General features: G+C 40.7%; 1 protein-coding gene across 1 annotated transcript; it reads right to left on the bottom strand.

Moving 5' to 3' along the window:
* Positions 1 to 549: 549 nt before the first annotated feature.
* Positions 550 to 15,915, bottom strand: sdhaf3 (succinate dehydrogenase complex assembly factor 3). Its single transcript, XM_039821202.1, has 2 exons — positions 15,576 to 15,915; positions 550 to 1,182 (listed from the first exon to the last, which is right to left on the bottom strand). The coding sequence occupies exons 1-2, from the start codon at positions 15,750 to 15,752 to the stop codon at positions 988 to 990; spliced, it is 372 nt and encodes a 123-aa protein (XP_039677136.1). The 5' UTR covers positions 15,753 to 15,915; the 3' UTR covers positions 550 to 987.
* Between the last annotated feature and the right edge of the window lie 215 nt (positions 15,916 to 16,130).

Genomic DNA, 16,130 nt, shown 5'->3' with positions numbered 1-16,130 from the left:
GTTTATTATTTCCGCAGGAAAACCAAAATGTTGCCACACAAATGATTTAAGTGGCAGGGGGATCTTCAATAGTAATTCCACGCTCCATCACGCTGACATCACATCGCCTCACGAGACAACTTTTCACCTCGACGAGAAATCTCGTCACGTTTTAATCTCGTCACACCCTTATTTGACAGTATGTGATTTTTCACTCAATCATAACTATGTCAAAATAATAATAATTATTTTTAAAAGAAAAAAGGGCTTTTCACACAGGGAGCGATTGTCTCGCTTCGTAATTCATTTTCAATGAGAGGCAAGCGGGCAGGTAAGGGGGAGCACGCGGGCAGTCTGACAGGTGACGCGACAAGTGGGCTCAATCCCGTGAAACTGTCGTGTTGGTGCTCGTCCCACGCACACGCCCGCCCACTGCAAGAGTTGAACTGTGTGGAACTTTTCCCTACACGAGCGACGCGCGGTCCAAATCAATGAACAAGAGACTGGTTGTTGCTGTTTATGAGTGTTTATGAGTGTTCTAAAATATCAAACAGTTATCAGGACATGGGGGCTTCTGCTTGTCAGAGCATCGGCACAAGACTGGATTTATCAGGTAACATCCATAATTATGACTTATGCTAATTTTGCTAACTTTAGCTATCGACAATAACAGTCCGTGGTTAGCAAAGACTAGGACTGCCACTATTTGTTATAGTGATCCTGTGATTAGAGATATATGATTCCACAGTCAACTAATCTCATTCAGTCGTAAGGCAGAGATACAGTAGTGCACAGAATCCCCATGGTTACCACACATCGATCGCCTGCCGCTTAATCGCGGAGCGTTGTCCTTCACATGAGGAGCGTAAAAGGATTAATTTTCATAAGCATTTTTACCACCCCAACCACAGGTTGCCCGGTGGACGGGAAGACAACACAAGGGTTAAGCACTCAAGAGGTAATATATGGTTTTATGTTTGTCCGGATAAAGTTCTGTGTCCCGCTGCATCACTTGCTGTCCTCCTGGATGTCAAACTGTCTGCTGGATTTGGTGGATTCCAGCATGAGTTCGTACAGTTGGCCTATCTGGTCGTCCTGGAAGTTGCTGAGTTTCCCCTCCGACAGGTCGGCCCCAAACTTGACTGAGCTGAGAGGCTTCCCCGCTGACTGCAGTACCTGAGTCTGCAGGGTGTCCTTGTATTTCTGCAGGGGTCGTTAAACACAAGACAGGAATAGCAGCGTTGGTTAGCACGTGGTCTTCCACCCCATCTCCACTTTCACATTCATTAAACACATCATGCAGTGTGACATGTGCAATATATAGTTCAAGATAGGGGTGTAACGGGTCACAAAATTCACGGTTCGGATCACGGTTTTAAGTCATGGATCGGATTGATTTTCGGATCAGCACAAAATAGGGGAAATTTAAATAACATTAACTTTCAACAACTTATTTCCCCAGTAAATTGCGGTTAAATGACAAAAACAGATGAGAAAAGGGTATTCTACAATAACTTTGAATGCACCACGAGAGTGACAACAGTAGTGACCATAGTGCTAGTTTGTGTCTTTTAGCTCGTAGCTTTAGCAGCAGACTGCTGTACGTCCCGCTGTTAGAATTCTGTACAATGAAATACAGTCACACGACACCGTTCAGCTGTCAGCATTTAACCATGTTTAATCCAGCTACTAGCTAACGGTAGGCTAACGTTACCCAATGCCAAGTGTAACAATAGTGTTTACTAGCGTGACATGCAGCGATGCTTCTGTTGCCTGTAACGTCTGTTTCGGAACATCAGAGAGCAGCGCAGACATTTCGGTGGCACCGAAATGATGCACCGAAATCTGCGTTAGATACCGGTCGTTAAAGCACCAGTGCCATATAAGCATCGGATTCTAACATGCGTCGTTCATGTGAAGAGAAAATTTTGTTGCCTGTATCTTTTCACGGCAGGCCTTCATAGAGATTTATCAGCTTACTTTAAGTAACAGCAACAGTAAAAATGTAAAACATGTATTTCACACACAATATTCTTATGCTTAAACTTTGCAATTGATCCGCGGTTCACATGCATTCCGAACCGTGCGTGTTGATCCGTACGGAGCACGGATCAACTCCGGTCCGTTACACCACTAGTTCAAGATGGATATTAGGGCCGGGTTAAAATAATCGATTCTCCTATTAAAACTGATTCCTTTTTGGAGGTCAATTCTTTATGTAAACATTAATTAAAACATATTTGAGGGTTGCTTCTTGCTTGTACTATTTACAGCATAAGTTCTCTGAGAATCTCTTTTATATCCAAGCAATATTAGTAGGGCAACTGAAATTTCCCTAACTTAATTGATATTGAATCGAAAAAGTTAATTAAATGATGTGAATCGGAATAAAATCGGGAAATCATTGGCCATACCCAGTCCTAATGGTTATGCAATAAAATATCACAACAATACAGTAGTGTGTTTAGTCAACACTTGTTGGACAAGATATTCTTTTTTTTTAACCAAATCCCATGTGCAGTCAAATCAACAACGAATGTCTCCTCCAAATAAGTATTGCGTCTGCAAAGCCTGATAATGCGTATTCCTCTGTGACACACACACACACACACACACACACACACACACACACACACACACACACACACACACACACACACACACACACACACACACACACACACACACACACACACACACACACACACACACACACACACACACACAGGATTAATCCACAGCTGAAAATAGTCCCCAACAAACACTGCCTCCTGTTTGAGTAACGTTTGATATTACTGAGCCGCCTTCAGCAGAAACCAATGAACCTGAGTTCCACAGACAGGGTAGTGACGTCAGCAAGTCTAACACACTGTTGGTTTTGGCTTTTGTTGATGGTAAGAGAAATATAGAATAATACCCGTGTTATCATTTGAATAAATGTAAAGCTCAGACCAAGACACTCCTTCAAGCGTCAGCCTTAAATGACACTTCATGGGTATTTTTTTACATTTTCAACATCTTGCAAGTTACGTCCCATAACTATTTAGCATCTCTGTAGGTGGGTAATTTCTCAAATTGATGCGGTTGGTTTTTAAACTTCAAACTGATTGCATTATCTGGTGTGTTTTGCGACAGTATGTGAGCTTTAGCAGGGGGTTCTGTTTTCATCCATTGATATATTTTATTACAGCCCCTTAAAACATGGCTTCAAATCTTATGTGTTTTTTCTAAAAATATAAACAATTCATGACTAAGCAACATTGCACTAATCTGTTATATCAGGTCTGTCAAACAACCCGCCAAAGATAAGGCTTTTCTGATACTGTCTGATACGGTTTTCTGAGTCTAGTCTATCACATAGTCTCTGAGTGGAAACAAAATTTAAAATATGAATGTTCACTGTATAGTAAACTCAAGGTTATATTTTTTCATTGATATTGTTCATGCCCAATCTGTGTGTACACAGATCTCCTCTTCTGACAGAATGAACGGTCTAGTTAACCTCAGCCCATGTGTGATGAGTCAACGCCGTCAGTAGTGCGTATGAATCATCCTGAGCAGGACCACAGCCACCTCCATCTGTTTCACCTCTGAAAAGCTATCCATCAGGTGGACAAAGAGCGCACAGTGAATGTCTGAGGTTTGTCCATTCTGAAAGCATCTTGGGTTTTTGGACACTTTCACTGTTCAGCAATAAAGCCATTTTATCAATTTTTTTTTTCCCTGCACATAATGTAATTATGTTGAACATTTGCCAAGGGGAAATATCCTCCTTTAAAGAAATACAACAACAGTTTGACACAGTGCTCATACTTTTTACTTCATCATTCAAAAGACTTTTTGGAAAAGTCTAGATGATGTGATAATGTGTTCTTTTTACAATCTGGTTTCGTAACATTAAAAGCTTTAGTGCATAACTTTTTTAAATTAATGAACGTCCGTTACATTCAAGCCATTGCCCAATGAGTTGCTACAAAGCTAATTAAGACTATCAGCTCCACACAACTCTCTCTGGATTTCTCAGTATGACTATGTTCAGAAGATTGGGGCATCCGCCGACTTTCGCGTGCAGAAACTATGCCCTATAGCTGTAATTAAATCAGTGATTAATATCAGCTGTGAAAGGCCCCGGTTGTAATTGACTGAGAGATTTTGAGTGAGGTGGTGCGTTCAGTAATTGTTTAACATGACCTCCATTATTTCCCCTTGACACTCGGCACGGAAGACTTGTATCATGAGGACGCACCGACAGTGGTGTTGTCATTACTTCGAATTCCTCACGGGGGAGACAGAAACTACGCACTATAGCTTTAACAGGGCTCTGCCACTAGGCTTGTGCCAGTGTTACATTTTCAAACCGGTTTTGTATTATGCTAAAGAATGGACCAGTATACCGACCTTTACCACTAGGTGCCATACTTTACTCAGCAGCCGCTCCCGAGTGGAACCAATGACTCCACTTCAGACCACTTCAGACCACTTGGTGTCGGTAAAGCGCCTCGAAGTCATGACTTTTTTTCCCCGCAGTGTTTAAACTTTGTTTTTGTCTTTTTTTTGGCTCTGGCTTTTCGTCGCCTTCAAATCCAAATTGTTGTCATATTGGCGGCGCAGTAACTCTGCCATACATCGTCTCGTCAACCCGAAACACGTGATCATTCTAGTAAACAAACACAATGTGTGCCATTCACCCTCCCACCACTACTGAAATGTGATTTTCTTGGCTGCTCGGCAGTAATGGCGTATCGCCGGTCAGACTTGCCCGTTGCCCGTTGACTGAAAGTTGAGATCTCGACGACGACACTGAACTAACAAAAACAATGTTTTTTGTTTTTTTAAATCACACTGCAATTGACTTCAGAGATTACAAGAATGTGTTCTCATTTTTATTTAAGCTTTTTTGTTAAATAGCCTAAGCTATTAATATTATTTGAAACTGACTTGTCCTCTTTGATTTCATTTTGTTCCGTTTATTAGACTGTTACATGCTGCTACCTCAAAAAAACAGGAAGTGAATAGACTTTGCAATAGAGTGACCTGACTGTTACAGTGTTGTGTAGGAAGAGTGCACTTTACTTGAGTGTTGTTCACCTTTTGAAATCAGTGTTTATTTTGGGAGTTATGATAAAGTCTGATTGTACATGAATACAAATCTAAACCGTGACAAAATTCTTGTAGAAAGTTCATATTTAGCAGAATTGCAGACTTTTTTAAAACTCTTTTTGAAAAGGTACTTTGGCCTAAATCACCTATTATTATTTTAGATGTTGTTACTTGTAGGAAGGGCTGTACAAATATGGAAAAATCATAACCACAAATTTGTTGGTCAATATTAAAATCATGATTAATTAACACAAATTCTCATTGACTACGTTTACATGCACATATTCAGTTTTTGCCCTTATTGCTAAAAAGATGATATTCTGACTAAGCTGTTTCCATGGCTAATGAAAGTGAATATTCAACTAATATTCCTGTTTACGTGTAGCCGTGCAAAATAAAAAAAAATTCTAAGTTTACCAGCGGTGGAGGACTTGTTGGACCGTGCCAACACAGAAAGCGTCCCTCTTTAATCCTTTCAACCAGCTTCTTGAAAAGGTCGGCGTAGCGATGTGTGCGCATATCCAAAAACCTGTTGATATCTAAGTCTTTGATAAGGTTTAAAAGTAGCAGTGTTTATCCACTCTATGGTGTTTTAGGGCCCCAACGTCTCCTTCCAGGCAGCGCTGCGACCGTTGACTTCAAGGCACCTAGCCCTAACCATAACCATAGCCTAATCCTAGTTCCTTCCAGGCTGCGCTGCCTGGAAGGAGACATTGGGGGCTTAAAACACAGATGTGTTGTCCAAAGAATGCTTCTAAAACCTCAATAATACCGGAATATCCCACGTCGTAATCTGAAAATGCTATATTATGAAAAAAAGGCGTTATTTGGAATATCTAACGTGCTCCATGCATCCAATATGCTGTTTACATGACCTGTATCAAATTCAGAATATTGTCATATTCATAAAAATAGTGGAATACTGGTGTGCATGTAAACGTACTCATGGTCTTTTGAAACAAATTATTGGATAAAAAAAAAAACTATGAAACATTTCAACATAACATAATGAAAACACCTTGAACTGTGACCTTTCACTTCATACTCCATTTGAGCATTTTTTTCTTTTTTCCCCATTCAGAACACAAGACAAAATAAGAGTTTACTTGCAAAACGTGATGTGGAACATAATCGCTTTTTTGCTCCGATTAAAAATCGGATTTTGGGATCCTTAGGAGCCAAAATACATTGTATGAATCCAATTTTGATTAATTGCACAGCCCTACTAGGGCTACATTTAAAAAAAAGCAAAATAAGTTTGGTTATAATGTTCAGTAATTTGCTAAATCGTCTCAAAAACAACATGAGAAAGAATTTCTGCCTGAAGAAATATCGCAATATGATATTTTTGCCAAATCGCCAAACCCTACCATTGAGGTATTCTAGAGTGTCCTCTTCATCCTCTGTATGGACAGTTTGAGCTTCAGAGTACCAAAGGCTAGGTCTAACTGGGTAAATAAAATATTTTATATCTCTCATATTATTAAACTGTTAAATGCTCAGGATGACTCAGCTGATGATCAGTGTTCCATATCACAAATTTATGCTATTAATACATTTGGGCTTTGGCTCAGTGCATCACATACTCTACAGGTGTTTTTACTGCAAGGATCCCGACATCTCTTCATTGCATTTTTACAATACTCCCTCATCTTTTCCTTTGTTCCCTACAAACACGTTTCTCTTTGGGGAAAGCTTGTTTGGCCCAACGGAGCCAATTTATTAGGAGCAGAAAATTCCCATGGGTGCCTCTTAAATAAATGGATTAGTCCTGCTCGTCGTCTGTTCCCACTGCCGAGATACAGTGTAAATTTGCCTGCTTTTGAAAGAATGGACAGAGAGGGGGGGAAAAAAGGACTAGGGAGACAGTTAGGGGAGAGTTTGTGTGTGTAGAACTCTGCTATATTCATTACATAATGCACTTTGCACTTTGGTGTGTTCTTAATAGCTGTCAAATACAGCAAATGGTGCAAACTGGTATGTATGGGAATTTGATTTTCATGTTGTCTATTAATGTGGTGTGCGATTGGACCACACAAAGAATAACCTTGGTTCAATTCAATTCAAATTTTATTTATAGTATCGAATCATAACATGAGTTATCTCGAGACGGGCGCTCTGTTCAGTTGAAGTTCATAGGGATCCTAATAAATAAAATGATTTTATTAGCATCAAAATGAAATGCTACTACCTACAAGCCTGGCCCCTCTCTTTGATGACAAAAGTGGAATCACAACGTGGAATAGCATGCCAACTATCATAGAGGAGGGACCGAGTAAGGCCAGTTGTAAAAGACTATTTAGAAAACACTTAAACATTAACTAAACATTATTTAATCTTACTACGATGGGCTATTATTGTCGGAATGTGATGTTATTCAATTTGACACAAATTTACGAAACATACAAACAGTAATATTATTTTACTTGCGCTATATGTCTTGTTTCAAATGTATGTACAATTGTACGTTTGATATTTTTATGTACAGTATCTCACAAAAGTGAGTACACCCCTCACATTTTAGTAAATATTTCATCATATTTAATGGGACAACACTGAAGAAATGACACTTTGCTACAATGTAAAGTATTAAGTGTACAGCTTGTATAACAGTGTAAATGTGCTGTCCCCTCAAAATAACTCAACACACAGCCATTAATGTCTAAACCACTGGACACTAAAGTCACTACACCCCTATGTTAAATTACCATAGAGGCAGGCAGATGTTTATTTTTAAAGGCCAGTTATTTCATGGATCCAGGATACTATGCATCCTGATAAAGTTCCCTTGGCCTTTGGAATTAAAATAGCCCCCCCCACATCATGACATGCCCTTCACCATACCTAGAGATTGGCATGGGGTACTTTCCATAAGATCATCTCTCAATGCAAATCAAACTAGCTATTAGGCTAACAGAAATAAAACCATGCCAATCTGTAGGTTCAGAACTTAATATCCCTTTTAAAGTACATTTAGAACACATAAACAATGTGTGATTAATTTACAATTCCTCGCGTGTTAACTTTGGACAATCATGTGACTAATGGTGAATAATTTAATTGATTGACAGCCCTAATATCCACATATAGGCTATATCTATATTTACATATAAATAGAGATGGAATGCAATTCTAAATCAAGTTTCCTATACTTTTCAGTTCAGTAAGAACAGAAAATCACCACATGCATTGCTATAATGTTCTCTAATGAAAATAAACCTGGATAATGTGGAAAAGAAAAAATGTTGTGTGGGGAGCCAATCGTGAGATTCATTTATCTTATCGTCTAACCACAACTTGTTTTCATACTTTGGTTTTTGTGTAGCTTGAGATTATAACTGTATGTCGTGGCTCCAGTTCTATCATTATTCTGAAAATGTTTTCCCAAAACACTGCCAATATATTCTTGCATCTAAATCTTGCTATCTTATCACTGACTACGTTTACATGTACATAATATTCTGTTTTTTGCCCTTATTCCGAATTTTTTCCACGTTTACTAGTCCCTCTTTCATTCCTTCAACCAGCTTCTAGAAAAGGTCGGTGTAGAGATGTGTGCGAATATCCAAAAACCTGTTGCTATCCAAGTCTTTGATCATGTTTAAAAGTAGCTGTGTTTCTCCTTCTTATCGGGTCTGCAGCCCTGAAAACTGTTGGCTGGTTGGTTTGTGTACAGTAACCATAGCAACGCACAGAGCTGATCATAAACTGTAAACAGGCAAGAGGCTGTAAACTGGGTGTAAACTGCAGTAAAATGATTGAGTTGCATATTCTCAATGCGCTGTATACATGTCCAAAGAATGCCTCTAAAATCTGAATAATACTGGAATATCCCACGTCTTAATCGGAAAATGGCCTTATTCGGAATATCCAACCAGAATATGCTGTTTACATGACCCAATTCAAATTTGTAATATTGTCATATTCAGAATAATAGCAGAATATAGGTGTGCATTTAAAACATACTCATTGATGGCCTTTTTATGAGTTTTTTTTCTAGGATTTGTTGTAAAGGCAGTTTTATGCTTCTGCATCGAATCGACGGCGTACCCCCGCAGACCCCTCCGCGTCTACGCTGGACCCTACGCCGTAGCCCGACGTGCACCTCTCGAAAAATGTAACTACACGTCACAGCGACGCACATCTCTCGGCCGTGGCTTGGTAGCGTTGCATTCCCCCCCCCCCGACTCATTTCCTGGTTCTCCTTCTCCATCAACAACATGAAATCAAGGAGAGGGTTAACTTCTCCTGCTCCAGATCTCCCACCGTGGTCAGAAAGAACAGGGAGACACTTTGGTTCTCTCACTAGGACTCTAGAGTCACTACTCACTCTGAAGATAATCACCATCACTCTCTCACTTCTCCCTCGCTCTACCACACACACCCCCCCCCCACACACACACACACAAGTATAAACTTCAGGCTACTTACGTCGGCTACGGCAAAAGCTCTGCGTGGAGCCTCCGCAGGTACATAAAACAGGCTTAAGGCAGCAACGTTTTAATAAAGTTGGCAAAATGTTTTCCCTTTGTCACCTCCGGTGTAGAACCCAAAATATATCTGTTTCTTAGATGCTTCAGTGTAGTGATATTCAATCAGCATGGCTGTGCTTGCTATTGTCTATCTTTGCATTTTAACTATTCAGTATTACTAAATGCCAGTTAGTACCACTGTGACTGATTTAACAGAACGCTAAGAGTCCAGAGCCCAGTATAAACTTAGCGGCTCATCTTTTTTCCTTCAGTTTAAGCTTCTGGACCTCGAAAAACCGGCATGTTTTCCTTGTTTTCTGGCTGCTTCCACAAGAGGCTGGAGATCGTTTCTATTATTTTGTCCGCTTGTGTCAAATCTTCCTTGAGTCGTAGTTACTACTTCTAAACGCACATCTAAAGAATGATAACAAAAGCACTCCTAACTCAGGAAAAATAAAAGGAAAAAATTTTAAGAGAGGAAAAATACTGTTCGGTCACGGTCATAGACATACACACAGACACACACAGACACACACACAGACACACACAGGCTGAAAGGATCGACCCTGCCGACATGTTAAGATGCCGGCCATATTATCTAACCAGAGAATTCACCAGTGTTTTTGGTGCTGCTGTTTACATTCCTCCTTATGCACATTTAGGAAAATGCTCTACAGTAATGCACTACTTGTTTTGTTTTTCTGTGTGTAGCATAAAGGGACTACATTGCATTTCGTTGTGCAACCCTGTGTTGTACAATGGCAATACATTAATCTTAAACCATATACTGTTTAAAGCAGTTTAAAGTATGAATTACATAATTATTAAATTAATACAGCTACAATACATTTTTCAATTTAGGAGCACATATGCTCTCTGGGAAAAACAGTTACCGTCGAGCCCTGAGCTGTCCCCTCTTATAATGCTCTGAATGTGAACGCCGTACATCATTACATACATCATTTAGGTTGCACTGATGTTCCCCGTTTGGCCCACCACTGAACCTGGCACTGCACAAGTTTATTTCAAATTAAAACAAAAAGCTATTAAAGCTCTTGCCATGAGAGTGTCTGTCCACACGGAGCCAGCAGTCCAGCTCAGGTGTTTTACTCACCGATTTTTCGTGGACAACTTTGGTCTTCGGTTGTTTTGGTTCGGCTAAGATGATCCAGCAATTAGACAGAGACCTTACTGTCATCTCTCTGTACTAGGGGTAACATTCATTAACATCACTAGTTTTTCAGGTAAAAAGTAGTTTAACGTGCTACTACTGACAATTTCATAACGAAACGTAGTTCCTTTTTCAATTCGGCGCAACGATACTTTTCCCAGGGACAGATTTGACAGAGACAATCATGGCAAGCGAGAAGCAGCCAACGCTAACTTTTGAGAGCGTTTTAAGCTTTGTAGCTTTTTGCTGGACGGCGCTCTGAGCGGAGAGCTACATGACACATGCCACTACATCGCTGACGTCCTACAAACCGAGCACGCCAGGCAGACAACAACCTCACAGATGGATGCGGTGGAGATGGGCTCATACATAGGCTACACGCAGCGGACCGCTGTGGACTTGTTCACTGATAAACCAGAGATTGGCTTTATGGTCAAAGATAGTTTTTGTATAATTAACTTCAGTCTCTGCCAGAGATACCTGATTTTAAAAGTAACGTAAAAGTAAAAATTAACTTTACCTTCCATAGGGGGTAACTAAGTAACGGATTACTTTTTTAAGAAGTAACGAGTAACGAGCAAAAACTACTTTTTAAAAGTAACTTCCCCAACACTGCTTAGGCGAGACCTTCCCCCACAAAAGATAAAGGAAAGTATTCTTGCTATTAAGTGCGACAGGCATACCTTTCTAGCTTCCACTCTGCCACGACCTCCTGTAGCTTCCCAGCTAGGTGAGTGTTTGGGTGCTGCTCATACAGAACTGACGCTTTCGTTTCCTAGGGACTAGTTTGCCTCATGTGTGGACCGGATGGCATGTTGTAAAGAGGTTCGAGTACATACACCAAATACAAATAGCCAGGTTCCTCTACGAGTGAATATGGGCGCATTGAAGATGACATGTAAATTCCGATTGCTTCAGTGATTTTTTTTGGCCCTATTTGTATGTGTATCTAAAGGCTGGTTAAGCACTGTAGGGAGGAGAAGTTGGACAGTTTTTTTTGTCTCGTTCTAGTGATTGGCACATCTGGGTGATGGCGTCGGATATGCATTTCCACTCACATACCCAACAACTGCTGAACAACGCCGACACACAGTCCTCTTCTTATCCACCACTCTCTCGCCTGTAGTCTACTACTGGAACTCACTGGGAAACCAAAGTTTTCCCAAACTTGCGATCTTAAAGAGGCCAGCGGGTCCTAGTCTAACTGTTGTGGGTCAGATTTGCTCGGGAGCTTCAGAGCTAAGAGGGGGGCTACAGATTAGGTGTCCCTAAAGAAACGCGTATCTAACAGTAGTTCCGCATTACATTAATTAATTTGCGCGCAAGTTTTATGTATTTTTATACCGTGTATTCTCCGTGTAAATTCATGTACTGAACCGAGACGCCCGTACCGTTTCGGTTCAATATGAATACATGTACCGTTCCAACCCCTACTCTGTACATTTCCAACCAAATCCAGACAGCAATGCCACATAGTGGTTTTAGTCACACTACGTTTCGCGTAGAAATGTTTCCATTAAAAAAAAAAAACACAGCCAAAGGAGTGCGTTTTCGTCCCCTGATTGGGACCAATGCAAATGGACTGGGTTTGCATACTGATAGAGTGAGGCATAATGAAAGTGTCTACCTCCTCCCCGGTGGCTTCACAGCTACTGCATTGACAATGGGAGCTCTCAGGATTCCAGCTGCGATCACCATCTACTTCATTAGGCAGATTGGCTGCAGATGGGTGCTTTACCATCCCCCAGCGGTCCATAATTGTGCTGGAAAACATTGGCTCTCCCCCATAGTGACACACAAAAAGGACCTGGCATAGTTTCATGATTTTTTTTGGGAACTGGAGGACGAGTTGCAAATATACTGATCCCCCATCACCACATGAATCCAGGTAGGTCGTCTGAGGCTAGTGTCAGGCTCTGTGCTATAAAGTCTGATTTATGGTCCTGTGGAGGCTCCACACAGAGCTTTCTCCATAGCCTACATAAGAGGCCTGAAGTTTATACTTGTGCGTTGGTGTGTGCGTCAATCTCTTTAAGAGAATAGCAGGGCCAGCGTGTGTGTGTGGAGTGTGTGGTAGAGCAAGTGAGAGAGTGACGCCAATTATCTTCAGAGTGAGTAGTGACTCTAGAGTCCTAGTGAGAGAAACAAAGTGTCTCCCCTGTTCTTTCTGACCACGGTGGGAGATCTGGAGCAGGAGAAGTTAACCCTCTCCTTGATCTCATGTTGTTGATGGAGAAGGAGAACCAGGAAATGAGTCGGGGGAAATGCAACGCTACCAAGCCACAGCCGAGCAACATACGTCGCCAAGACTTGTAGTTACATTTTTCAGGAGGTGCACGCCCGGCTACGGTGTAGGGTCTGTGTCTCCACGTACCTACATACGTGGTCATGGCGTCGATTTAACGCAGAAGCAGAAATCACGAGGGTAGTGTGTTAAGGCTGCGGCGGGGGTGCCACGAGAAAGTTCTAAAACACCAAACACAAGCACTGAACTGCCCAGGAGTTTTTTTGAACAGCTGACTGCCAAAAAACAAAGCACAGTCGATCTGTCTCTCTCGTCTCTTTTCTTTCTCCGTGAAATGAAGCTGCCTTCAAGTGCGGTTGGAAACGCAGAGACCTATAAACGATCTGACAGAAAACAGCAACTGTGAAATATAAAGTCTATTTGTGTTACATTGGGGGGTTAAAGAACCCAACAGGACGTCACACAAATGGGCCGTTTAACGACACTCCCACCGCCGCACAACCCTGCGGCAAATCGCCAATTATCTTTCAATATACTAGGGCTGGGTAGCGACAATGAGATCCCGAATCTATCCGATTCACGAGGTCCCAATTTGATTACATGTTTGAATCAATATCAATTGCGTTAGGGACATTTAAGTTACAATACCAATTTTGCATTATTATGCTTATGAGAACGTATGCTGTAAATTGTAGAAGCAACCCTCAAATATTTTTTGGAATGCACCAGGTTAATGTTTGCATTTAGAATTAACCCCCCAAAACTTTGTTAAAAACCTAACAGGACTATAATATGACAGTAATTGACAGCTCATTATTTCACTGTTTACATAATATTTGTCAAGATGATCTGATTATCTCTGAAATATATATATGATATATTTAATAGGGGAGTGGAATCGGCTCAACATTCCTAAAGCGTGCAGTGAAAGCTGTGCCACTCTGTGTGAAAACAGAGTTTCACTTCCCCACAGACCTTCCCTGACAGTCTGAAGATCCCAAAATAATAAACTACCAGCAATAACAAATGTTCAGCAGTAACCAGATTTACATTGTAGGTGAAAACTATAACCCAACTATGAACATGCATTACACTTTTACCTCCAACAGTCCCTTGGTGTTACGTATTGTTGAGTAGTGAAGCTGCTCTGCCATCATGTGGTGAAGGGCTGACAAAACACCGGCTATGGATAGGCCATCAAAGATTACATTATGACAGGTGAAGTTAAAGAGCATCACTAACATACAAATCTAAACAAGAATAAAAGTTACAGTACAGTGTGAGAAATGAATAATTATTTCATTTAATAGGTTGTAGGGACGGGTTTGGGAGGGGAGAGGGTGTGTAAAATGTAAGTAATTGGGTTTGGAATTATTTTTACAATTGAAATAAAAAAAATTTACTACAGAGGGCAAGTACCAAAAAGAAAAGGTACCGTTAGGTGCCGTAACCAAATTTCAAACACTCGCCGTGTGTACTTCGTCCACAGCAATCCCACCAATCGGTCCCAAAACGTCCCAGTTAGAGAGGAAATACGGTAAACATATTCTTTAGCAGCCATCACTGACAACACCGAGGTCCTGTCCCCTGTCATTTTCAGGGAAATGTGGGGGTTTTAGCAACTCAGGTGGACCTTACATTCTACAATGGACACCTTACATATCGTCACCTTCCTAAAATAATGGCCTAAGTCATTTTTTCAGGTTTGTCAGATAACGCTTGACATAGGCCATTCTACTAAAGGTGTAGAATCACATGACCTGTTCAACTGATGATGTAGGCAATTTTACCTGAGGTGGCCAGCACCATGAGGAGATGATTTAGGCAAAAAAAAAAATTTGACATTATTTTAGGAAGGTGACGATATGGTAGGTATTTTCTAAGCTGATGTAGACTCACTAGGTTTAAAATTTGACCACCACCTTTTGACCACTTTTAGGCTCAATAAATAAATGATGTATCATTTATCCACCAGAACTTTTTAGAACTATTCTCAAAAGTGCACGGAGGGCTTTGAAACAGCATGTAGCACCCATATTTGATTAATTTATTAATGCTTTATTTAACGGGTTTGCAATTTACTAATTATTCCCTAGGCCTATATGTCAGTAACGTTACCTAATATAGGGAAACGGAGACAATCGTTAAGTTTAGTTTGAGTTGAGTTATAGTGGCAGAAAATATGATGAATAGTTATATTGAAGGGGGTTATTTTAACACCCACTGACAAGGTTTTCAAACGTCCTTTAAAATCTCCCAATTTAATGCATCCATCTTAGTCTGCAAAATTAATGTAAAAATAACCGACTTGATACATTTAAAGAATGGCCAGTCTTAGTCAGCTAATTCGGGATAGAAATTCACAGGCAACACGAAGTTTAATACCTCTGTCCACCATGTTGGATACGAGCTAATGATAACTAATGAAGACATTATTACATTGTGTTGTTAAGAGGTGGCGTTTGGTAAATTCATTGTAAAAAGGATGAGAATTCGGGTCCGAGTGAAGAGTAGAACAGTGAGCCCATCGACAATCATGTAAGCTTTAAATTGAGAGATTTATGAATGGGGTTTGGTTAGTGAGACTTATAAGTCGGACAAGGTTTACCTCCCACTCGGTCATGAAGCTCTTCACCTCTTCGGACGACGCCACTTTGTTTCTTCTGAACTCGTCTTTCACATACTGGTCCCCGAGGGCTCTTAAATCTATGGGCAGGAACCGATGCAGGACCAGAATCCTCTTGTACAATGACAGGACTTTGGAGACATGAGCAGAAGCCGCCATGAAGTCAAGGACCGCAAACTAACAGTTTCTATCAGTGAATGTTTAAATAAACTTTTAACAGCTGTCCTGTATTCCAAAAACAGTGACAGACATAACGGCGTTAAAGGACAGAGACAGAAAGCGACGTTCCCAAGGAGAGTTACTCAACACATGCCCTTGTTTATCCCGGAAATGAACCTCCTTATTCTGGTTGGGGAACACATCACCGCCGCCTACTGGTCTGGAGAAGTACCTCCGCAGGGAAAAATACAAATATCAATCAAAAACAGTTTTCTTCTCGAGTTAATTAAATATCTATATATTTTCCATGATGCCTTCCCACAAATATAGTTTTTTTCCCTTCATTTCTCAACAGAACCTTAAAACGGGTAAGGTTCC

This window comes from Perca fluviatilis, chromosome 13 (assembly GCF_010015445.1).
Source record: "Perca fluviatilis chromosome 13, GENO_Pfluv_1.0, whole genome shotgun sequence".
Taxonomy (NCBI): Eukaryota; Metazoa; Chordata; class Actinopteri; order Perciformes; family Percidae; genus Perca; species Perca fluviatilis.
Note: the sequence above shows the minus strand (reverse complement) of the source record. Positions and strands in the feature narration are given on the sequence as shown.

Bases quoted from the DNA above. Each gene is read 5' to 3' on its own strand.
- sdhaf3 (XM_039821202.1), bottom strand. From the start codon at position 15,752: ATGGCGGCTTCTGCTCATGTCTCCAAAGTCCTGTCATTGTACAAGAGG. The intron at 1,183-15,575 runs GTAAACCTTGTC...CGACCCCTGCAG, and splicing joins GCTTCATGACCGAGTGGGAG to AAATACAAGGACACCCTGCA.